Source organism: Gymnoscopelus braueri (assembly GCF_963280865.1).
Source record: "Gymnoscopelus braueri genome assembly, chromosome: 16".
NCBI lineage: Eukaryota > Metazoa > Chordata > Actinopteri > Myctophiformes > Myctophidae > Gymnoscopelus > Gymnoscopelus braueri.
The window spans coordinates 50,738,953-50,765,098 of record NC_137616.1 but is presented as its reverse complement, the minus strand read 5'-3'; the positions used below and the strand labels follow the sequence as shown (position 1 = coordinate 50,765,098).

At 39.6% G+C, this 26,146-nt stretch overlaps 3 protein-coding genes and 1 long non-coding RNA gene across 5 annotated transcripts in view; 3 read left to right on the top strand and 1 right to left on the bottom strand.

The window, feature by feature from the left end:
• Positions 1–19,325, top strand: part of LOC308103072 (uncharacterized protein) — a gene marked incomplete at its 3' end in the record, with an annotated part of 163,861 nt that extends 144,536 nt beyond the window's left edge. Inside the window, exons 13-22 of the mRNA XM_080452920.1 lie at positions 35–136; positions 1,724–1,748; positions 2,257–2,378; positions 3,074–3,161; positions 3,531–3,740; positions 4,107–4,253; positions 4,995–5,057; positions 18,337–18,431; positions 18,774–18,778; positions 19,315–19,325. Of these exons, the coding sequence (XP_080309046.1) occupies positions 35–136; positions 1,724–1,748; positions 2,257–2,378; positions 3,074–3,161; positions 3,531–3,740; positions 4,107–4,253; positions 4,995–5,057; positions 18,337–18,431; positions 18,774–18,778; positions 19,315–19,325 (868 nt within the window). The remainder of the gene's footprint in view (positions 1–34; positions 137–1,723; positions 1,749–2,256; positions 2,379–3,073; positions 3,162–3,530; positions 3,741–4,106; positions 4,254–4,994; positions 5,058–18,336; positions 18,432–18,773; positions 18,779–19,314) is intronic.
• Positions 10,927–13,772, top strand: LOC308102680. 2 transcript variants are annotated; one of them, XR_013934680.1, is made up of 4 exons: positions 10,927–11,861; positions 12,076–12,256; positions 12,850–13,300; positions 13,523–13,772. It is a non-coding gene; the product is annotated as an uncharacterized lncRNA (long non-coding RNA). The 2 variants fall into 2 exon arrangements; XR_013934681.1 differs by having other exon boundaries at positions 12,850–13,772.
• Positions 14,498–18,229, bottom strand: LOC308102679 (uncharacterized protein). The gene is made up of 2 exons (XM_080452511.1): positions 16,969–18,229; positions 14,498–14,943 (listed from the first exon to the last, which is right to left on the bottom strand). Exons 1-2 carry the CDS (start codon positions 17,131–17,133, stop codon positions 14,500–14,502), a joined length of 609 nt encoding a protein of 202 aa, XP_080308637.1. The 5' UTR covers positions 17,134–18,229; the 3' UTR covers positions 14,498–14,499.
• A 756-nt stretch (positions 19,326–20,081) lies between the features above and the next one.
• LOC308103510 (E3 ubiquitin-protein ligase TRIM21-like) lies at positions 20,082–21,873 on the top strand. The gene is made up of 2 exons (XM_080453507.1): positions 20,082–20,141; positions 20,550–21,873. The coding sequence occupies exons 1-2, from the start codon at positions 20,088–20,090 to the stop codon at positions 21,198–21,200; spliced, it is 705 nt and encodes a 234-aa protein (XP_080309633.1). The 5' UTR covers positions 20,082–20,087; the 3' UTR covers positions 21,201–21,873.
• The last annotated feature ends 4,273 nt before the right edge of the window (positions 21,874–26,146 follow it).

Genomic DNA, 26,146 nt, shown 5'->3' with positions numbered 1-26,146 from the left:
AAACTAAATATCCTTCATCATCTCTTTCTACCAGGGTTCATGAGTCTCCTGTACCCAGCTGTAACTCCATGAAGAGTGACTGGTCCATGGATCATCCTCTTAGCTTAAAAGATGGACACCACTCTACTGACCACAGGTTAGAGTGTAAAACAGACAGAAAACAACACATCATTTAGTTATCAAACTCTATAGGGCATAGCAGTGGCGGCCATGTTGTGGTGCCACAGATAGAAAGCCCATTCATATTTTTCCGATAGAGATTTCCCCCAAAAAGTAAATTTGTTTAAAGATGGAGTGCCATGATATTTTTCAACCCTAAAACCTGATCATAAGGTATTATTATTATGTAAGGATTTTTTTCAACAAAAAAAAAGTGTACAGTAAGTGTTAAAATGTTGTTTTTATGTAGACACACCCACCAGTGCATCAAGTATACCTGGTTCTCACCTTAGCACCTCCTCCACCACCTTAGCACCACCCACCTGTCCTAGTCCCTCCTCTTCCTCATGCCCACACCTGTTGTGTTATGATAATGAGGGGGAGGGTATGGCTTTGTGATGTCACTAAAGCGCTGTTTCTCTATTGGCACGTTTGACCCTCAAGGTTTCAGCCTCCAGGAAGAAACTCCAAATAGTCAGAGGAGACATAAAACACCATAAAAAACACCACCGGGGGGCTTAATGAAGTTCTATCAACCTCATAGACACATGAAAAACAGAAAAAGTGCAAAAACATGGCACCAGCTCTTTAAGCCTTGAACCAAGCCAGCCAGGCTCCTGGTGAATCATGGCCACAAAACATTTGATTCTGTGTCAAAATATATTTGAATATTTAATTATATCATAAACTATATTTAACGCATACCCTTTTTTGTGGGTTTTTCTTTTTCTTTTTACACAGAATCAAATGTTTTATGGTCATGATTCATCAGGAGCCTGGATGGCTTGATTCTAGGCTTTACATAATTAATATAAATATTTTTGGAAATCTGAATGGGCTTTTGATTTGTGCATGGCAAAAAAAAACATGGCCGCCACTGCTATGGCCGAGTGAGCAGAGGTCAAGAGGTACAATATATAAATGGTAACAATAACCCTGATAAACTAAATAGATGTATAAATGGTAACCGTAACCCTGATAAACTAAATAATTGTCTCCTGTACCCAGCTGTAAGTCCATAGAAGCACCTATTGTCTTCAAAGATGGACAACACTCTATAGATCAGAGGTCAGAGTGTTAAACAGACAGAAACAAACACATCATTTAGTTGTTATCAAACTCTATTGATCATGAGGTACAATATGTACATTGCTGCTTGGTAGCAGTGTTATAGCAGTGTTTAACACTTCAAAAGGCCATACTTCGGTGACCATTGCTCTTATCAGCGCAACATAGGACTAGGTTTGAAGTCCGCATACGGCACACGACACACGGCCGGAAAATCTAGTACATTTAAAATGACTAAATACAATAGAAATAAGAGTTAGGGTCTTTTCTTAGACAGGTAGACAATGGCTTATCTTTTAGCAGCAGTGTAAAAAAGACATTGTGTGTGTGTGTGTGTGTGTGTGTGTGTGTGTGTGTGTGTGTGTGTGTGTGTGTGTGTGTGTGTGTGTGTGTGTGTGTGTGTGTGTGTGTGTGTGTGTGTGTGTGTGTGTGTGTGTGTGTGTGTGTGTGTGTGTGTGTGTGTGTGTGTGTGTGTGTGTGCGTGATTCCTCTACAGAGACCACCATCATCAAACAGATCTGGTGAGTCACTTTACAACGTATTTTCTTAATACAAAACGTAATGGTTGAGTATCAGAGTCTTGAGCTCTGCAGTGTGTCACACCTCAGTGTGTCACACCTCAGAGTGTCACACCTCAGTGTGTCACATCTCAGTGTGTCACACCTCAGAGTGTCACACCTCAGTGTGTCACACCTCAGTGTGTCACACCTCAGTGTGTCTACGTAGGCGGTGCACCTTTTTCCCCTCCTAGCTGTGCGTAGGTTGGCTCCCACAGTGTCAGTTTGCCAACCATGAGTTGCAGGCTTAACACACACACACACACACACACACACACACACACACACACACACACACACACACACACACACACACACACACACACACACACACACACACACACACACACACACACACACACACACACACACACTCTCTCTCTCTACAAATATGAAGTGAATGTGATGTTTTGAACGCCCATGTGTATTGTTCTACTGAATATTAATGTACACATGTATTATTGTGCATTAGGAGGGTTCTCTGGAGGAAGAGAAGAAGCTCCACATGGACCTGGAGAGAATCAACAGAAAGCTGGAGGAGGATCTGAAACGATCCCAGGAATCCATCATGGATCTGGAGAATGAGATCAAGAAGTAATGTGGAACACAGTATGAAATGACATGCAGAAAAACATACCTGCAGAATGACACTAACATATGATGTACTGTATTCTACTGTAGAATGACACTAACATATGATGTATTGTATTCTACTGTAGAATGACACTAACATAATGATGTACTGTATTCTACTGTAGAATGACACTAACCTAATGATGTACTGTATTCTACTGTAGAATGACACTAACATATGATGTACTGTATTCTACTGTAGAATGACACTAACATAATGATGTACTGTATTCTACTGTAGAATGACACTAACATATGATGTACTGTATTCTACTGTAGAATGACACTAACATATGATGTACTGTATTCTACTGTAGAATGACACTAACATATGATGTACTGTATTCTACTGTAGAATGACACTAACATATGATGTATTGTATTCTACTGTAGAATGACACTAACATATGATGTACTGTATTCTACTGTAGAATGACACTAACATATGATGTACTGTATTCTACTGTAGAATGATACTAACATATGATGTATTGTATTCTACTGTAGAATGACACTAACATATGATGTACTGTATTCCACTGTAGAATGACACTAACATATGATGTACTGTATTCTACTGTAGAATGACACTAACATATGATGTACTGTATTCTACTGTAGAATGACACTAACATATGATGTACTGTATTCCACAGGAATAAAGAGGAAATAATCCTACTTCTGAATAAGATTGAAGATGAGCAGTCTTCTGTTCATCTACAGAAGACAATCAAAGAGCGGCAGGTATTTTTATTTTCCTTAAAGTCATTAATACAAAGTAAGAGTAAACTATGATTTTAACCTGTGTATCTACTTCACTGGTCTGGGAACCACCAGGGTTACAAATGAACCCTTGTAGCTCAGAGTGTACAAATGGAACAAAATGGCAAAATAAGGCAGAACTGGTATTGTATTTTTACCAGTGAATACCAAGTTCGACCCAATTCAAGCATGTCTGCAACTTAATGTCGATCTTGTTCATGAATAGTGTTAGGACTCGGGTGTGTGTGTTTGTGACCCAAGCGCACAGCAAGGAAGAGGCTAATTGAAGTTTTAAGCCCACAAGAGCACGTTTATTAACCACACTAACCTATAATATGATTGATTTGAAAGGCTCGTATTAAAGAACTGGAGGAAGAGATGGAGGCTGAGCGTGCTGCTTGTGCCAAGATAGAGAAGCAGAGAGATGACCTCTGCAGGGATCTGGAGAGAGCTGTGGGAGTCAACAGAAAGCTGGAGGAGGATCTGAAAGGATCCCAGGAATCCATCATGGATCTGGAGAAAGACAAGCAGCAGTCTGACCAGAAGATCAAAGAGCAGCAGGTACTTTCCTAAAGTCATTAATAAAAAGCAAGAGTAAATTAGGATTTTAATATGTTTATGTACTTCATTGGTTTCCGACATTGGGTCTGGACACACACACACAAACGCACACGCACGCACGCACGCACGCACGCACGCACGCACACACACACACACACACACACACACACACACACACACACACACACACACACACACACACACACACACACACACACACACACACACACACACACACACACACACACACACTCTGGATGAGTGTCTAAATACCTAAATCGTAATTGTAAATATGAAGTGAATGTGATGTTTTGAACTCTCATGTTTACTGAATAATGATACAAATGTATTATTGTGCATTTGGAGGGTTCTCTGGAGGAAGAGAAGAAGCTCCACATGGACCTGGAGAGAGTCAACAGAAAGCTGGAAGAGGATCTGAAAGGATCCCAGGAATCCATCATGGATCTGGAACAAGACAAACAGCAGTCTGACCAGAAGATCAAAGAGCAGCAGGTATTTTTATTTTCCATAAAGTCATTAATATAAAGTAAGAGTAAATTATGAATTGTAATGTTTATCTACTTCACTGGTTCCTAACGTTGGGTCTGGGAACCACCAGGGTTACAAATGAACCCTTACAGCTCTGTAACTCTGAGAGTGTACAAATAGAACCAAATGGTCCATTTTGTTCCATTTTTACACTCTGAGAGTTAAATTAACACTGAGCATTTTACAGTGTAGATTGGGGTCCCAGAGGTTTAAATAAATCATATCAAATGGGGGTCCATGGTCTAATGTATATCCAACTGGAGGTCCTTGAAATGCACAACGTTGAGAATCACTGAGTAAGAGTGATAAGTAAGAGTAAATGATGATTATCACACGTTAACCTATAATATCATTGATTTAAAGGCTATGAGATGCCTGTCCAATGACTCTTATGACTCTTTATAAGGGCTGTAGGATCTGTAGCTGTTGGGGCAACAGTACATGCACGCACGCACGCACGCACGCACGCACGCACGCGCACACGCACACACACACACACACACACACACACACACACACACACACACACACCACTCTGGATGAGTGCTCAGAGGCCCTCATTGGAAACAAGCTTTCATGAACGTCCTGTTAAAAGGAATTATGATAAATGCCGAAATTTTAATTTTAAATATGAAGTGAATGTGATGTTTTGAACTCTCATGTTTACTGAATAATGATGTACACATGTATTATTGTCGATCCCAGGAATCCTTCATGGATCTGCAGAAAGACAAGCAGCAGTCTGACCAGAAGATCAAAGAGCAGCAGGTATTTGTTTTTTCCATAAAGTCATTAATAAAAAGTAATAATAAATTATGATTTTAATGTTTATCTACTCACTGGTTCCCAACGTTGGGTCTGGGGACCACCAGAGTTATAAATGAACCCTTACAGCTCTGTAACTCTGAGAGTTTACAAATGGAACCAAATGGACCCTTATGGGTCCATTTGGTTCCATTGGTACACTCCAGTGTTGTTTTTTGTTTCTTAGTCTTAGTCTTTTGGACGAAATGCTTGTTAGTTTTAGTCACATTTTAGTCATTTCTATCCTTGATAGTTTTAGTCTAGTTTTAGTCGACGAAAACTCAAAATGGTTTTAGTCTAGTTTTAGTCATTGGTTTTAGTCAAACAAATACAATAAAATAATGTATTTAAACTAATTTAATTAGGTCAATATACATATTGTATTTAAGATATGACTGCTAACAGTATTATCATAAATATATCCCATTTTTAGGGGATAACACAATAGGATACAACGTGTGTTACAACACATACTGTAATTCACACAAAATACTGCATGTTCAGAAAATAGAATAGCCTAGATCAGGTTCTCATTATCAACCTTTTTTTTTACCAGTACCAGCCAGAAAATATTTGTCTCTCCAAGTACCACCATTATGACTGATGTTAAAATACAGTAGCTTACACCTGCCCCATCCTATTCATATGCACAATTCACACAGGAGGCAAATGTATTCCTACAAAAAATGTTGTATTTTTGACAGTTGCGTACATTATGGTAGCACTAAACTGGAACTTAAACTCATGCAGTTGAAAGAAAAACATCTTAATAGCTTAATAACCACATGGTACCCTCTTTCTAAGCAATGGAAACATTAGAATGTACATATACTGTACTGTACATAGTGTATGTAAGAACTAGGTATATTAAGTTACTGTACTGTTGAGTTCCAAGGATTTACTCGTCACGTCACAGTCATAGGCATGATGCAAACAACCATTGAACCCCTACTTCACTGACGTACCCCCTTTTTCACTTGCTTTCACTTGCCCCTGTCCAGCCAAAAAAGCCTGCATGTTTTACTCATAACAATCCATAGCCTTGATACAAGGCTAAACAATCCAAGTTAGCTTAAGCCATTGGTTCTCAAAGTGGGGTCTGGGGACCCCCAGGGGTCCTTGAGGGAGTTCCAGGGGGTCCCCAGCTAAATGATGGATAGTTAGGAACCAAATGGACCCTTATGGGTCTGTAACTCTGAGCGTGTACAAATGGAACCAAATGGACCCTAACGGGTTCATTTGGTTCCATTTATACACTCTCAGAGTTAAATTAACATTGATTTTACAATATGAATTGGGGTCCCAGAGATAGAAATGCCATAAAATAGGGGTCCGTAGTAGGGGTGTTGGATATTGAAAAATATACTATCACGATATTTTTCAAGAAATATCACGATAGACGATATATATCACCATAATTTGTTTATGTTCGTTTTTAGGATTATTATTATTGTATGATTATTAATAACATATATGATGATTAATTATATTATATGATTATAACATTTTATAAGATATGATCATGGGGCACGTATAATCATTATATTATATAATATAATGAATCATCATATCTTATTAATTAATGTGTTCACAGACAGACAGGCTACATATAGATAGATAGATTTTATGCTGCTGATAGATAGATATAGATATAATATTAGTTTTTATGCTGCTGATAGATATATAGATATAGATATAATATTCGTTTTTATGCTGCTGATAGATAGATAAATAGATATAATATTAGTTTTTATGCTGCTGATAGATAGATATATAGATATAATATTCGTTTTTATGCTGCTGATAGATAGATATATAGATATAATATTCGTTTTTATGCTGCTGATAGATAGATAGATGTAGATATAATATTAGTTTTTTATGCTGCTAATAGATAGATAGATAATATTAGTTTTTATGCTGCTGATACTGATAGATAGATATATATTCCTTTTTATCCAGCTGTTGCATCATGTGACATTCAGTGTAGGCTGCTTATGGTGAGTTAGTATGTAACAGACTGCTTCAGACAGAACATCTGACAGTCAGTGGTGGAATGTAACTAAGTACATGTACTTAAGTAGCCTACAAATTTGAGGAATTTTCACTTTACTGGATTATCTTAAATTTTCAGTACTTTTACTTCTACTCCACTACATCTCAGAGGCAAATATTGTTCTTTTACTCCACTACAATTTAGTTACTTTGTAGATTTGTATTATTACAAAACACGCATTAACCACTTTATCCATATATACTTCAGCTATTTGAAAATAGCCGATCTACAAGCTCACAACGCGTGGCTTTGCGACCCGTTGTGAGCTTGTGAGTATTTCTGCATTGCAGTACTGATACTTTTATTCAAGTACTTTTTCCACCACTGCTGACAGTAGCCTAGTATTATTACACCTACTGTACCTACTAACAGTAGACTAGCAGGTCACACAATGGATCATTGATATGCATATGCATCCAGCCAGGTCGGTCATTCCTATGTTAATTCATGGTGTTGATAAGCTTTTGTAAGCGAGGTACGAATTGTTGTTTTTAATCGATACGCGAAGTCCGTCCATGTGCGTGCCGTGCACTCTTTATGCGGGGACGGGACACCTTTGCTGTTTCACCCGCGTTTGGTTAAAAGTTATATCGAGTGACGTTCGAACATTGCAAACTTTGCAATTAACTTTAGTTTGCACTTTGCACCGTGTCGGGCACCGAGCACTGCAGACTGACGAGACAAGAACTGCGATCGCCTCGCTGCCAAGAAGAAAGGGGGCGGGGACTTTGGGAGCGTGTGTGATGAACACAACAGATCTTCAAGCAATCAATGCGGTCCGGACGTGCGGTCGAGAGACGCGTTGTTAGCTTGTAGATCTGCTATTTTTGGCGAACGAAACCGTCGTACTACAGAAGTATAAATGAAGGAATAAAACTGCAAATCATAGACTGTGCACTCACAGGCCGTTTCTCAATACCCGAACTTGTCTGTACTCCCGTCCTCACGAACTCGTGATACGTCATCAGTCGCTGCCCAAGTACTGTTCCAATTCTAAGTTCGCATTTGCCCAAGTACAGACCAAATACCCGGATGTGAACTTGATCCGCCCCCTTTACCGAGCATGCTTCAGACTAGACTCGCTGAGGACTTTTCACAGCAGATTGCCCAGAATGCAACACCGCACCGGACCACCAGCGCTTGAAAAACAGGACCACGGACCGCGGTAAGAAATGTCCGAATTCTTTTTTTGTTTTGCCACAGAATGTAATTTTAAGATTTATTTTAGGCTTGAATGTTGTTAATTAACTTCAAATCTGTGGCTGATTTGTGCACCGAACTTTCGGACGTTTGTGTAGCCGGCTAGCCGCTGTTAACCCGGCCGCAGATGACCCGGCCCGTCAGACCACTGTACCCCGCCTAAGAAGCCTTATTTGCGGCCAGTACTTTTGAAAGTGTCCGCTGGTTCAGCTGGGTCTTCTTTGTAGTGGTTCAAATGAGATCTAATTAGTTGTGGATATATTTATTGGACTTCTATAGTCTCAGCCAATTTTGGGGAGATAGAACTGCCTCTGACTAATGTTTGATATGTGTTTATGCGAGTAGTATTAACGTTATTTTACTTCAATTGAAGGTATGCGTCCAGGGAGTTAATTCTGCACTGAGCTGTCAACGAGACTTTTCACCAAGCAAGAGGACTTCATCCAGAGAAATATGCATTTGTTTATCAGTTGTGGAAAAAGTACTCACATTTTTTACTTGAGTAAAAGTAACAATACTGCAATGTAGAAATACTCTGTTACAAGCAAAAGTCCGGAATAAAAAAATTACTTGAGTAAAAGTACAAAAGTATTGGTATAAAAATGTACTTAAATACCAAAAGTAATCCTTATGCAGAATGTCCCATTTCACAAGTTTTCTAATGTATAAAATGTCTAGAAATCTTTTGAAAATAGCAGACCTACAAGTCCTATAAGTGAGCTTGTAGATCGGCTATTTTCTAATGGGCGAAATGTAGATATGGCTCAAGTGGTTAATGTATGTTTTGTAATAATAATCTAAATCTACAAAGTAACTAGTAACTGAAGTTTTCTAATAATTGTAATGGAGTAGATTTGGAGTAGAAGTAGTGGAGTAGAAGTAAAAGTATTGGAAATTGGAAAGTAAATGTACTTTGTTGCTTTGACCACTGGTCTTTTGTCTCAGTTGGGCAAATTGGTTTGACTGAGTGCAAAGTTAGGATTCATAACTTTATAGTTCAACTTTATTAGTAAATTAGTCCATTTAACCTATTAGTATCCAACTTTAAAGTGGTACTTAACTGCCTCTTTTGTGTTCTTTTGATCAAATTTGCATGTAATTATTATTGAACAATTGCTACCAATGTGCATTTAAACTAACATACAGCATTACAATATTATTCAAGGGACAGATGTGGAAACCCAGGCCCTCATTACCTGGCGGGGGACCAATGACCGGTACTTCACTGGGAAGAAAAACACGTTTAAATCTGGATGGGAGTGAGTATTGAGTGCTTCTAGCATTTCCTATATATCTGGGCAGTGGTTGGTGTCAGATTTGGGCAGTGTCCATCTTTAATGATTTCTTATTATTGTAGTGGAAGTGAGTCAGTATTGTTGTTTTCTCAGGGAATTTGTTAAGACTTCAGGCCTGTCCATGACAGGCAAACAGGCAGGCAAGAAGTGGAATAATCTCAAAGATCGCTACAAGGTAATCTGAACATCTGCAAAGACGCAGCATTCCTTGAGTGAAAGTGTTACTTGGGAATGTGAATAGTCAGTTTCACAGTGTAGTAATTAGAACCCTATTTCCAGGAGCATAAAGATCCACCATCTGGGAAAGGGGTAGAGCCCGGTGATGTCACAGCTGCCACCTGGAAGTGGTACAGTCAGATGGATGCTGCTCTCGGGGGGCAGCACTCAATGAATGCCCCCCTGGTGGTTGCATCCAATATCACTGCCACTTCAGGTGGCGTGGTCCGCTTAGCGACCTCTAGCCTATCAGAAACAGAGGAAGCCAGGGAGAGCCAGCCAGAAAAAAATGAAGATTTGCTGGATTTCTTGCGAGAGCAGTCCGAGAGAGAAGAGGAGAGGCACAGGGAGGACTTGAGAAGAGAAGAGGAGAGGGAAAGGGCAGCCACACAGCGCTCGGAGAGATATCTGGCTCTGTTTGAGAAACTGGTGGACAAAATGTAGTGAAAAAATCATATTTGAACCGCACTTTGAGCTTGTAGATCTGCTATTTTTGAAAGAATTTTGAAAATGTATGCAAATATTTGAACACATATACATTTTTAACTAAAATCTTTGCTTCTCGGGGTCCCTGGAACAAAAAAGTTGGAACGAAGTTTGAGCACCACTGATATAGCAACATAAGTTTTTCAGAAAAGCCTCAGGTCTTAATGGATTAAGCTGTTCATCTGGGGACCCCCCCCCCAAAAAAAAAACTACCCCCCTGGGTAGTGTACCGTTAATATGTAATATATGTTGTCTATTTTGTTCACTTCCCAGGGATTTGTTTCATTTGTCAATTGTTGTACAAGTAATTACATTTTAACACATTCTTGAAAGTAAATTATATTATTTAATTTGATTTACAACAAAACAGAAAAGACACCATTGCATGAAATTAATATAATACAACATATATATAAATATATATATATATATATATATATATATATATATATACACAACTATTTACAATCTAATTATATGAAATGAAATGATGCAACTTGTACTATGAATGCTTAGTCAACTTGACCGTTGGCCTCTGTACTTAGTCTGCTCTTTTTCCCTCTACAGCAATTCTTCGCAGTGTTGTGAGCTTATAGATCTGCTATTTTCGGCTATTGTTCGGAACAATAGCAGATCTATAAGCTTGTTCCCCATCAAACAAAGAGTTGGCGGACCCTCTTTAGTAACTCTAAGAACCCCCTAGAGGTTCCGGACCCCCTGTTGAACACCCCTGCTGTACACAAACCTTCCTCTGTCTGTAGATCAGGGGTCTTCAATGTTTTTCAGGCCAAGGACCCCTATAGCTGAGAGAGAGATGAAGCAGGGACCCCCTACTACATATGTTGCAGATTAAACCTTTTCATAGATTTCATAGATAGATCCATGGACTTGTTTGACAGCACTATCATTGTGTAGTGTTGTGCTAGATTCATGTTAATGTGTATTTTCATATATTTAACCACTTGAACCATCAATACTTAGTAAACTTGACCTTGCGCTCTGTACTTGGTCTGCTCCCCCCTACACCAAACCTCTCTGCTGAAAATAGCAGATCTGCTATTTCCGGCTAATGTTCCTCTCAGAATAGGGATGCTAGGGTTCAAGTGGATAATGTAAAAAAAAAGTTCCTATCACACAAAGATTTGGTGGACCCCCCTGTAGTAACTCTGAGGACCCCCTAGGGGTCCTGGACCACCGTTGAAGACCTCTGCTCTACATGTAATCATGGTCTCCCAGCCATGCATCCAGTTCATCAGGAGCACTGATTTCATCAGCAAGCCTCTCTCGGAGACCGTTCCCAGACAGTTCCCTCTCAGCGCCGTCTGCGCCATCCTCCTCAACTGGGCCCGGGCCTTCCTCCTGCTCCTCCTCCTCGTCCAGGATATCCCCTGCTGCCTTGCAAATGTTGTGGAGTATTATATGCAGCATGCAGCGATCACCTTTGGGGCAAAGATGGGCCTGATCTCCAGGGCCCGAAGGAAGATCGAGCGCCACCGTGCCTTCAGCATCCCAAAGGTACGCTCTACGATGTTGCGTCCTTTGGTGTGGTGCCGGTTGTACCGTGCTTGAACTTGGCCTGTGAATTCAAATGTACTTTGTAAATCTATTGTGTATTTCAAAGTCACCAAAGTACTCTCTCTGTGTGTGTGTGTGTGTGTGTGTGTGTGTGTGTGTGTGTGTGTGTGTGTGTGTGTGTGTGTGTGTGTGTGTGTGTTTTCTTATGACACAGGAAGAGCGTTCTTACCTGCCAAAGGCTTGCGGTATGGAGTCATAAGAGCCACAGGGTGCTGCAAGCACGGATAGCCTCCATCACCCAACAGGAAGTACCTTGCTGGTGGATACAGGGCCTGCTTGTAGAAGCGTGATCGCCGCATGACAAGGGCATCATGTACAGTACCTGGTTGGCCAATGTATGTTGAATGTTAATGTTAATGTTTTGAATAGCCAAAGAAATCTTAAAATGACAGTCTTAATCTGAATGTTTTAGAAAATGTTTGGATACAATTTGCATTGGCTATTGATTTCATGTTTTGTCCCAAAACATGCCTAGCATTACTTGAAATACGTGCAGCCTAATGTACAGGGTCCCCACAGTCATGAAATTCCCTGAAATATTTCATAATTAGAAAAAACCTTTTCCAGTCCAGGAAAAGGTTTTGAATTTATCAAGGGTCGTGGAAAAATATTTGGCTATGCATTGTTTTTGGCTATTGATTTTGTTGATAAAAAACATTTTCCAAAACATGTACATTACACAAAACATGTAACATAAGTTAGTTTTTCGCCAAACAGGCTGTGTGATTGCAGCCTAAATGTATATCGGACGTGACAAAAAGAACAGATTAAGAGAAGACTGCACAAGCCATTATCCCCAATGCAATCTTGCGCTCTCTCCCTCTCTAACCATGGAAGAGAGACGTTGCCTTGGAATAAAATTATATTTGATACACATATTTGAACACAAGCAGATTGCTTTAAATTATCGTATATTTTTTCTTGTCAGGAATCCAGTGGAGAGCCGCCCCACCCCGGCCGGGAGGAAGCTGATGACCTGGAAAAGACCGGGGAAGCTTCCTCCCGCCCCCACCCTCCTGGCCGCGAGGAAGCTGAGGACCTGGAACAGACCGGCGAGGCTTCCTCCCGAAACAAATCCAGCATATCTTCATTTTTTTTTCTTAGGTCGTGGCTGGCTTTCCCTGGCTTCCTCTGCTTTCGAAGAAGGGCTAGAGGTCGCTAAGCGCACCACGCCACCTGCAGCTGTGGCACCACCGGGCTCTATCCCTTTGCCTGTTGGTGGGTCTTTATGCTCCTGAAAATAGGGTTCTAATTACTGCACCCCGGCCGGGAGGAAGCTGATGACCTGGAAAAGACCGGGGAAGCTTCCTCCCGGCCCCCCCCCCCCCTGCCCGCAATGAAGCTGAGGACCTGGAGAAGACCGGCGAGGCTTCGGCCAGGTAAAAGTGACCAAAATGAAAATGCACTGTGATATGTTAGCTTGTAGATCTGTTCTTTTTGTCAGGTGACACCTTTACTGTAGTCTATCTAGGCAGAGGCATTGATAGCACACATGTTTAAAGGTCAATACCACTTTGGTAGAGGCTAGGGTTGTGTAGTTAACGTGCCATGATGTAACTCCAAAGGTGGACAAGAAATCAAAAATAATCGCTCCAACACAGATACCCTGCAGCACCAGTGAGGGCAAAAGCTTTCTGTTGATGTAGGGGGGGACCATTCGGACGTGGCACCCGTCTATGGCACCGGCAGCATGGCGCAATACCGTTCCCAGACAAGTCCCTCTCAGTGCCATCCCCCACCCCCCTGGCCGCGAGGAAGCTGAGGACCTGGAACAGAGCGGCGAGGCTTCCTCCCGGCTCCACCCCCTGCCCACAAGGAAGCTCAGGACGTGGAGTAGACCGGCGAGGCTTCGGTGAGGTAAAAGTGACCAAAATTAAAATGCACCGTGATATGTTGTTAGCTTGTAGATCTGTTCTTTTTGTCACGTGACACCTTTACTGGAGTCTATTTAACGTGCCATGGTGGACAAGATTAAGAAATCACAAATAATCGCTCCATTGATTAGAAATGTATCATTCTAAATATGCTCCTCATTGACTTACATTGTACATAAACATTGACATTATTATTAGCACATAAACGAATGTAAACAACGCTGATTCAGACGATATAGAACATCACCAAACCCAGTACTGTTTTGTTTATTCTAATAAAAATGTTAACTTCCTGTTGGTTTTACTAGTTGAAGACTGCGGATTGCCGTCTTGTTGAGATGCCATGTTGGCCTGCCTCTCTAGTGTTGTAAGTTTATCTAACTAGGCAATTTTTGTATTGGATAATGCTTTGTGTTAGTAATTAGCCTAGACTTGACAGTTTTGTTCTTATTAAAAATAGTAAAATCAACAGGAAGTTTCGATTTGCACTAAAAATACAAACAGTACTGGCTTTGGTGATGTTCTATATTGTCTGAATCAGCTTTGTTCGTTTATGTGCTAAAAGAGTGACGCGTGACAAGGGCATCATGTACAGTACCTGGTTGGCCAATGTAAACAGGAACCTGCCATTCGCATCACAGATACCCTGCAGGACCAGTGAGGGGAAAAGCTTCCTGTTAATGTAGCACTTTTTTTGTGGCAGTCTAGGGGGGACGATTCGGACGTGGCAACCGTCGATGGCACCGGCAGCATGGCGGAATACCGGATGTCCAGCTAGCCAGCGAAACTCGGCCCCCACCTCCTCCATGTCCTCGGGTCTGGGGAAATGAACCACTCTGTGGAGGAGCTCTGTCATCATTTCCTCCCAAGACCTTGTGGACCGTCCTGCAGATGGTGGAGATTGGCATCCCGAAGGCGTCTCGTGTCATCCTGTAGGACGCCCCACAGGCCAGCCAGTAAAGTGTCACCAGCACCTCAATTTCATGGCTCCATCCGTGGTCCTTCTCCCGGGGCAGCATATGGATGAGCATGGTCACACTCAACCTGGATAGCCGTAGGGCTGGTTTTGTGTCGCCACCGGCGAAGTACAGGGGACTGAGGAAGGGGACATGCTCATTCAATTGCGCATAGCGCACTGTGGGTTGGTCCTGTAAAAAAAAGAACATCATGTCACAAAATGGCAGATATACAAGCTCATAGTGCGGCACTGTGCCACGCTATGAGCTTGTAGATCTGCATTTTTTTTTAAACTCTGGGACATTTGTGCACATCATTTTTTTTTTTTTTTTTTTTTTAATCATTGCTTCTGTGGGGGTCCCTGGAATAAAACGTTTTGAGATGGGGGTCCGCGGCCAAATGTTTTCTAAATCCTAACAGTATGTTGTATAAGTGGTACTCCAACTTTGCCATGTCAAGGGCCCACAAAATGATATGTATTTAGCCGCGAACCCCCATCTCTAAATGTTGTTCCAGGGACCACCCAGAAGCACAGATCGGAGTTTAAAATGTTTGCTTTAAAACATATATATATACAAGTTTTGTTGTGCACAAATCTTCCACGATTTTTCAAAAAAATATCAGATACAGTAGACCAGCTCATAGTGAGCTTGTATGTCTGCTATTTTTGAATAGCCAAAGAAATCTTAAAATGACACACAGATGCTTTCCCGGTCTTAATGGGTTAACTGAATTTTTTTAATGCTTGGATCTAATTTGCATTGTCTATTGTCCCAAAACATGTCTAGCATTACTTGAAATACGTGCCACCTAATGTACACAGGATGTCATGTGACAAAAATAGTAGATCTACAAGCTAACGCGTTGCGTCATACATTGTTGCCTTGTAGATCTGTTCCTTTTGTCACGTGACACCTTTGCTGGAGTCTATCTAGGCAGTGGCATTGATAGCACACATGTTTAAAGGGCAAGACCACTTTGGTAGGGGTTGGGGTTGTGTAGTTACCTTGCCATGATGTAACTCCAAAGGTAGTCAAGAAGAAAAAAAAAATTGCTCCCTTGATTAGAAATTGATAATTCAAAATATGCTCCACATTGACTTACATTGTACAGTGAAACAGCTCTCAAAGTCACTCTTTTAGCACATAAAGAAACAAACTGATTCAGACAATGATCCAGATCCAGTCCGGGTTTTCTTCTTAATAAAAATAGTTAATCAACAGGAAGTTGATATTTTTATTTTAAAAAAAAAACAGTACTGTGTTTGGTGATCTATATTGTCTGAATCAGCCTTGTTAGTGCTAAAAGAGTGACTTTAAGAACTGTTTCACTGTACAGTGTCAATGAGGAGCATATTTTGAATTCTCAATTTCTAATCAATGGAGCAATTCTTTTTGATTTCTTGTCCACCTTGGACAGGTAACTACACAACCCAAACCTCTACCAAAGTAGAGGTTGGAACCCACTCCCACCTCACATCAAAGCCGCCCCCACTCTTGCCGTGTTCAAAACCCACCTTTTTAGACTCGCTTTCCCTGCTTAACCCAAACCAAATCTCACTTTCTTCCTCTAAGCCTTAGCCTTTTGTTTTTAGCCTTTTAACATCTTCTTTTTCTCCTAATAAAATTGTTTTTAAACTGTTTTGTAAAGCGACTTTGGGTACTAGAAAAGCGCTATATAAGTCTGATGTATTATTATTATTATTATTATTATTATTATTAAAGTGATCTTGCCCTTATTTTACTTTTTTTAAATCTCATAGTGATTTCACCATAACATCAAAATATCAAGGTCCATATCACCCAAACCTACATTATTACATTATTATGTAATGAAGACCAGAGTTGCAACTGTACTTGGACCTATTTCTGTCTACACCACATCTCTTGAATTGCTGAAATCTTGCAGAATTATCAGACCAGAAAGCCACTGTAGCCTTATATGAAATATAGTGCTTTTCACTAATGACGTGTCCCACAGTTTATATAAAGGTTTATGTTTCACCATACATAAAGCTAGCCTTCATAGACATGACTCATGGGATATTCTGGTTTTGACTAATGATATACAATGTCACACAGATGAGGTACAGTACAGGTACTTTATTCACACTTATTTGTGTTTTATTTATGCTTACCAAGTAAACTGAAGTCTAGGCTAACTACTAACACAAAGCATGATCCAATACAAAAAATTGCCTAGTTAGATAAACTTACAACACTAGAGAGGCAGGCCAACATGGCATCTCTCCTCTGCCTCCTCAGCTCCATCCTGGCTCTCCTTGCACGGATTCTCCTCCTCCACTGGGCAGCCTCCTCTTCAGCCTCTAAATGCAGCATGCCTACAGCCACAGCAGCAACTACAAGACGCTTCTGGTCCATTTTTGTCCCGTTCTCACTTTTAAAATGCTTGTCTTTCTTATAATATCAATATAATATCTAATAATAAAATACAGTGATTTTGTTTGAATATGATGGAATATGATTAAGGATTACTGTGATTATGGTAAGCTCACATCACACACACGATACAGTAAGAACTCCTGTAAGTTATTAAAAGTAAAATAAATAAAACGTTTTTTAAGAAACGTTTATTTTGAATTTTTTTTATGCATGGGCAGGGACCACCTGCAATACCTTTGCGGACCACCGGTTGAAAACCCCTGGTATAGGCCTTCATATGCATATTTCTATACGCTTTTTAAAAAATATAACAGTAAATGGGATATTAACATGTATTTCTCTTTTGAAAACGAAAAGAGGCAGTGTTGTTTTATTTAAATTTTATTTTTTATAGAATGTTTTGTTGTAAACAGCACATTAAACTTATTTTATACTCCGTTGTACAAAAATAACGAGATGGTGACGTCATCGAGTACGCTGCCGTTCCAACTACCGTACTCCCGTTCTCCCGTTCTCCCGTCCTCCCGTCCTCGGAAGTACGCTGCCGTTCCAACTACCGTACTCCCGTCCTCCCGTCCTCCCGTACTCGGAAGTTCCTACTTCCGAGGCGAACTTGCAAGTCTGAACTTCCAAGGACGCAAGTCCATGCTTCCCAAGTTCGGGTATTGAGAAACGGCCACAGGATCTCAATGGAAACAAGACCGCAAGGACCTTTTTTGGACCTTTTAGACAAGTATTTTACCAAATAAAATAAAATTGAAATATTGAAATAATGCATTTTGAACGTCCCACCCAATACAAATTTCGTCTCGTCATCGTCTCGTCGACGAAAACACACATTCGTCTCGTCATATTTTAGTCATCAAAGAGCTATGTTCAGCACGTCAACGTTACGTTTTCGTCATGAAAAAAAGGGGCGTTGACTAAATCATATCTTCTTCGTCATCGTTGACGAAAACAACACTGGTACACTCTGAGAGTTACATTAACACTGAACATTTTACAGTGTAGATTGGGGTCCCAGAGATTTAAATAAATCATATCAAATGGGGGTCCATGGTCTAATGTATATCCAACTGGGGGTCCTTGAAATGCACAACGTTGAGAATCACTGAGTAAGAGTAATACATGAGAGTGAAAGATGATTATCACACGTTAACCTATAATATCATTGATTTAAAGGTTCGTATTAAAGAACTGGAGGAAGAGATGGAGAAGAAGCTGAGTGATTCTGACCAGAAGATCAAAGAGCAGCAGGTTTTTGTATTTTCCATAAAGTCATTAAAAAAAGTAATAATAAATTATGTTTTTAATGTTTATCTACTCACTGGTTCCTAACGTTGGGTCTGGGGACCACCAGGGTTACAAATGAACCCTTACAGCTCTGTAACTCTGAGAGTTTACAAATGGAACCAAATGGACCCTTATTGGTCACACACACAAACACACACACACACACACACACACACACACACACACACACACACACACACACACACACACACACACACACACACACACACACACACACACACACACACACACACACAAACACACACACACACGTTGCTCTGGATGAGTGTCTGCTAAATGCCTAAATTTTAATTGTAAATATGAAGTGAATGTGATGTTTTGAACTCTCATGTTTACTGAATAATGATGTACAAATGTATTATTGTCGATCCCAGGAATCCTTCATGGATCTGCAGAATGACAAGCAGCAGTCTAACCAGAAGATCAAAGAGCAGCAGGTATTTGTATTTTCCATAAAGTCATTAATAAAAAGTAAGAGTACATTATGATTTTAATGTTTATCTAATTCACTGGTTCCTAACGTTGGGTCTGGGGACCACCAGAGTTACAAATGAACCCTTACAGCTCTGTAACTCTGAGAGTGTACAAATGGAACCAAATGGACCCTTATGGGTCCATTTGGTTCCATTTGTACACTCTGAGAGTTACATTAAAACTGAACATTTTACAGTGTAGATTGGGGTCCCAGAGATTTAAATAAATCATATCAAATGGGGGTCCATGGTCTAATGTATATCCAACTGGAGGTCCTTGAAATGCACAACTTTGAGAATCACTGAGTAAGAGTAATAAATGAGAGTAAATGATTATTATCACACGTTAACCTATAATATAATTGATTGAAAGGTTCGTATTAAAGAACTGGAGGAAGAGATGGAGAAGAAGCTGAGTGATTCTGACCAGAAGATCAAAGAGCAGCAGGTTTTTGTATTTTCCATAAAGTCATAAAAAAAAAATCACACCCAGTGTGAAGTGGACGGTGTGGTCACAGTGGTCATCACAGTGATGGAAGTTCACTTAAAGAAAAGTAATATAGTGGACCAACCATTGTACACCCCTAACTTAAAAAAAACCATAAATGTGTTTTTTTTAAGTGCATAGTCCTATTTATAGGGCTATGCACATGTGTCATGTTTCACTAGCCAATCACAGTCCTGAATAGACTGTGATTGGCCAATCACGGTGCAGGGTTAGGGAGGTACAATGGTGGCCAATCACAGCGCAGGGTTGGGGGGGTGCAATGTCCAAACCTCACATATATGGGCGGTTTCACCGCCCAAAAAGTAATAATAAATTATGATTTTAATGTTTATCTACTTCACTGGTTCCTAACGTTGGGTCTGGGGACCACCAGGGTTACAAATGAACCCTTACAGCTCTGTAACTCTGAGAGTGTACACATGCACACACACACACACACACACACACACACACACACACACACACACACACACACACACACACACACACACACACACACACACACACGTTGCTCTGGATGAGTGCTGATAAATGCCTACATTTTAATTTTAAATATGAAGTGAATGTGATGTTTTGAACTCTCATGTTTACTGAATAATGATGTACAAATGTATTATTGTCGATCCCAGGAATCCTTCATGGATCTGCAGAAAGACAAGCAGCAGTCTAACCAGAAGATCAAAGAGCAGCAGGTATTTTTATTTTCCATAAAGTCATTAATAAAAAGTAAGAGTAAATTATGATTTTAATGTTTATCTACTCACTGGTTCCTAACGTTGGGTCTGGGGACCACCAGAGTTACAAATGAACCCTTACAGCTCTGTAACTCTGAGAGTGTACAAATGGAACCAAATGGACCTTATGGGTCCATTTGGTTCCATTTGTACACTCTGAGAGTTACATTAAAACTGAACATTTTACAGTGTAGATTGGGGTCTCAGAGATTTAAATAAATCACATCAAATGGGGGTCCATGGTCTAATGTATATCCAACTGGGGGTCCTTGAAATGCACAACGTTGAGAATCACTGAGTAAGAGTAATAAATGAGAGTAAATGATGATTATCACACGTTAACCTATAATATCATTGATTTAAAAGGATCGTATTAAAGAACTGGAGGAAGAGTCTGCTGTGGCTCAGCTGGAGAAGACACTCGGTCAAGAGAGGGAAAAGAAGCTGAGTGATGCTGAGAAGCTGAGGAGGATCCAGAAATATGCAGTGGATGTGACTCTGGACCCTGATACAGCACAGCCCTGGCTCATCCTGTCTGAGAATAGAAAACAAGTGAGTCATGGAGACAGAAGGAAGAATCTCCCAGACAACACAAAGAGATTCTCTTATTGTCCCTGTGTCTTAGGAAAACAAAGCTTCTCCTCAGGAAGGTTTTACTATGAGGTTCAGGTTAAAGGGAAGACTGGGTGGGATCTAGGAGTGGCCAGAGAGTTCATCAACAGGAAGGGAGACATCAAACTGAACCCCAACAATGGTTACTGGACTATAATGTTGAGGAATAGAAATGAGTACAAGGCTGCTGCTGGCCCTTCTGTCCTCCTCCCTGTAAGAGAGAAGGTCCAGAAAGTGGGAGTGTTTGTGGATTATGAGGAGGGTCTGGTCTCCTTTTATGATGTGGAGGTCAGAGTTCATCTCTATTCTTTCACTGGCTGCACCTTCACTGAGAAACTATATCCATACTTCAGTCCTGATCTTAATTATGGTGGTACAAACTCTGCTCCTCTGATCATTATTTGATGGCTAATCAAATTTCAATAAAAACACAACAAACAAACAGACAAACATCACACAGGGAGAAGAGTAGGATATGAGACGCCTGTCCAATGACTCTTATGACTCTTTTTAAAGTTGATAAATAGTCTTATATTCCTGTTACTGTATACTGTATACTGTGTGTGTGTGCGTGTGCGTGTGCGTGCGTGTGTGTGTGTGTGTGCGTGTGCGCGCGCGCGCATGAAGTAAGTCGTTGCTGTCAGGAAGAAAACCAATTTAAGAAGTAGTAGAAATCAAATTTAAATTTGATTCTAAATCAATTTAGAGGTATAGAAACCAATTATTTGTATCATTATTTTAGAAAAAAAAAATATGAAAATAGCTCACAAAGAGGTTTCCATCTGACAGCAACGACTTACTTCATGCTTACACGCATGCACAAGCACACGCACGCGCACGCACACGCACACGCACACACACACACACACAGTTTAACTCCTTGAACATCTTGATCTCCTTGAATCTTCTGCCCCGCCCCCACCCCTCCTTTCTCTGTAAATAGACCTTATGTTTCTACTGAGCTTTATTACAATATGTATGTATTATATGTACTGATGAATTGAGTACAATGGGCCACAATGGAAACAAGGCCCCTGTGGGCTTTTTGTATTATCCTTTTATCCTAATGAACCTTTGACTGTACTACTTTAATCTAATAATGTTATTAATAAAGGATTCAACCAATCAATGTTATGTGTTTTTATTGTATTTACTATAGACTATATTCAACTTTAATATAAAGCTACTATAAAATGATCAAAGCTCAGGTTATGTTTTTATTGTATTTACTATAGACTATATTCAACATTAATATAAAGCTACTATAAAATGATCAAAGCTCAGGTTATATTTTTATTGTATTTATTATAGACTATATTCAACATTAATATAAAGCTACTATAAAATGATCAAAGCTCAGGTTATATTTTTATTGTATTTACTATAGACTATATTCAACATTAATATAAAGCTACTATAAAATGATCAAAGCTCAGGTTATGTTTTTATTGTATTTACTATAGACTATATTCAACATTAATATAAAGCTACTATAAAATGATCAAAGCTCAGGTTGTCTGTCCTTCTGAATGTGTTTCATTCAGTGGTTTAATCATATGAACAAAAACTATTCTCTCTCCTGATTGGTGGAAATTGTTATCCCAACCTGAAAAAGCAGTTTCAGGAAAGTTTTTTTTCTTCTTCTCATTATGAAACAGGCTGCATTTTAAAATGTTTTTTTTTTTATCGTTAAAGGGATAGTTCACCCCCCTTTTCTTCTATGGATCAGTCACCCCATGGAGACTTGAATTCATGGATTTTTTTTTCCTTCTCATTCCTAAGACAATAATGTGATGACCGGCAGCGGTTCCGGTAGGAGACACAAAGAGTCTCCTTTGTAACTCCTACCGGAACCGCTGCCTACCGGTCCGCTGGTCATCAAATTATTGTCTTAGGAATGAGACTCCATGGGGTGACTGATCTGTGTTTCTGGGTGGGGAGGTACTTGAACTTGTCCCAGAGTTCAAGTACCTCAGAGTCATACTAGACTCAACCCTAACTTTTAAAAACAAGTGAAGAAAGTCACAAATACGATTAAATTCAACCTTCAAAATTTTAAACAAATTAGACCCTTCCTGACAGTTGGAGCTGCCAGATCGTATCTTCACTGTATGATCCTATCACACATTGAGTACTGTTTTACAAACTGCTCTTGCACAGGGCGGCGTGACGATCCTAAAACCAATCAAACAGCTCTACAAAAGTGCGCTCAAGGTGTTTGACAGGAAGTCTCACTCTTATCATCATTGTAACATACTCAGGAGGCTCCATTTTTTTTGCTTCGACAATTTCAAAAAGTTCAAACAGGTTGGGGTCATATACAAGACCTTACATGGTCTGTGCCCGCCCCCCCTAAGGGAATTCATTAAAAGGAAGCCTGAAAGAGGAATCAGTACCAGAGCAACCACTCGAGGAGATTGTGAAGGAGGAGGAGACATATCACTCCAGTTCTTGCTTCACTACACTGGCTCCCGGTTGTTTTTAGGATTGATTTAAAAAAAAATGTAATAGTTTATAAAGCTCTAAATGGTCTGGCACCTACCTACCTCTCTGACTGCCTAGAGAGATATGTTCCAAACCGGGCCCTCAGGTCTTCAAGTGCTGACCTGCTCGAGGTGCCTACAATGACATATAAAAAATACGGTGAAGCAGCATTCTGCTTTTACGGACCGACAGTGTGGAATAAACTCCCATTACACCTAAGACAGGCAGCCTCTGTCGATAGCTTTAAAGCACAGCTCAAGACCTATTACTTCACTCTTGCTTTTAGCTGATTCTTTGGTTGATTTTTAATTCCTCACTGTATTCCCTATTTTAATGTTGTTTTATGCCTTTGCTTTTGCCTTTGCTTTTATTTTATTTTATTTTATCTTTGTTTGCTTTATTGTTAAATTGGTTCTAACTGTAATTGTATTCTTGCTCTGTAAAGCACTTTGAGCTGCATTTCATGTCATGAAAGGTGCTATACAAATAAAGTTTATTATTATTATTATTGAAGTGCCGCACCGGCAAACAACCTTCGGTCAAAATGTCCTCTCAGTACAGGGTTGTGTAGCATGGAATGGCCTTCCTCTGCATATAAGGGATTGTGCTACATTTCCATCTTTTAAATTCAATGTGAAAAGATGGTTGCTTGAAAACCAAAGCTGCAACCATTTGTGATCATATTTTAGGTTTATTTTTAGGCTATGTAATGTTATGTAAATGTATTTCACCGTTTGTCTGTTTTCTGATGTTATGTTTTTCAGATTTTATGTTTTGTGTGAGGACTGCGGATGAAAATTAGCATCTTTGCTAAATCCGGTGTATTTACGTTCATGTGACGTTCATTAATATGCTCTGTCCTGTCTAAATAAACAAATAAAGTAAAGTAAAGTAAAGTGATCCATAGGAAAACATTTTTTTGGGGTGAACTATCCCTTTAAGAGAGACAAACCATAGACAGAGTATTGACTTCAACAAGGCCAGTGCTCAGAGCCTTTGATTATCATGTAAATATGTAATATCTATTCCCCTTCTATAGCCATCTGACCAGCAGTATGTTTACATTCAAATGTATATATATGTAAAGCCCTGCTCATTATCCACTCCAGGCCAAGGACCCCCTAGTGTAGAGAATCAGAATCAGAATCAGAATCAAACTTTATTGTCACATCACATTACAAGTTAGTATAAAACTACAAATACTAAAGCTTACACAGAGAGAGATGAAGTAGGGACCCCCCCCCCCACACTACATATTGTATAACATTGTTGATGATTAAACACTTTTTCATAGATTCCATAGACATTACATTACAGTCATTTAGCAGACACTTTTATGCAAAGCGACTTACAATAAGTGCATTCAACATAGGTAGGCAAGAAAACTACTAATCATCAGAAGTTTTAAGTGCATTCTCTTCTACACCAAACCTATTTGCGGAAAATATCCGATCTACAAGCTTGTGCGCTTGTAGATCGGCTATTTTCATCTAATCTTCCTCACTCAGAATATAAGGATGTGTGGTTAATGTAAATAAAAGGAAAAGTTCCCATATCACACAGAGATTTGGTGGCCCCCCTCTAGTAACTCTGAGGACCCCCTAGGGGTGCCAGACCCCTTGTTGAAGACCCATGGAATAAGTCACTAATAAAACCTAGCGCAGAAAGAAAGAATAATTGAATATTAAAGGTAAGATTTATTCGGACTATTTGGGGAGAAAGGTGTTATTCATATCAAACAATAATGAAACTAATTTATGTTAATTGTAAAACACTGATGATAGCACATGATCCTGTTTCATATTACATATTATATTGGTTACTTGATTTTAAAATGCAAGATGCAGTTTCTCAGTTATATCAAGAGGTTGTACTTGATAATATGACACTAGAGAATACATATTGCACTGCTTTTCTGTAAACCACTTACAGTAATTTTATACTGTGGATATTTGAAACAGACAGTCTACAAAATGTGTCACATTTGCAACTATTCTTGAAGAATTGTGAGAAAACATTGTGATGTTGTTTATGTTTGAACAGTTTGAAGTACAAAGTGGTTAAATGATGTTTAGTTGATGTTTGAACATGTTGAAGTACAAAGTGGTTAAATTATGTTTAGTTGATGTTTGAACATGTTGAAATACAAAGTGGTTAAATGATGTTTTAGTTGATGTGTGAACATGATGAAGTACAAAGTGGTTAAATGATGTTTAGTTGATGTTTGAACACGTTGAAGTACAAAGTGGTTAAAATGCTAAAACTAAGCAAAGAAAACAACAACCTGGATCACTTGGTTTTGTGTAATATTCCCATAACACCTGTAGAGGTCAGTAAAGTCAAACACATGTAATGACTGGTAACTTTAATGACCTGAGAGACAGTGTTAGAAGGGCTTTCTATGGATCTAAAGAAACATCAATATAAACATCCTGATTAAAATCTGTCTAAAACTATTAGACTCTGTTATAGAACTCTATGGTTGTGAGGTGTGGGGTCCACACTACCAACCAAGAACCTGAAACATGGCATAAACACTAAATTGAGACTCTGCATGCAGACCTCAATCCATTCTCTGCATCCAACAGAAAACTCTTAAAGAATTCATTCAGGTCAGAATTAGGACGATACCAACTATATATCACAATTTAAAAAGCTTTTAAACAATACAGTTCCACAGAAACCACATGCTGTGGTCCCCATAGGACTTTTTTGTGTTATCCTTTTAGTTCAAATGTCAATTCCCGGTGACCTGCCGTCTGATTGGCCTGCCTGTCCTGCCTGTCCTCAGACATAGGATAGGTGCCTGTTAGTTGGATTGGTCCAAATGTCAGTAATTACATTTTTTTTTCTGGAAGGATCAAGAC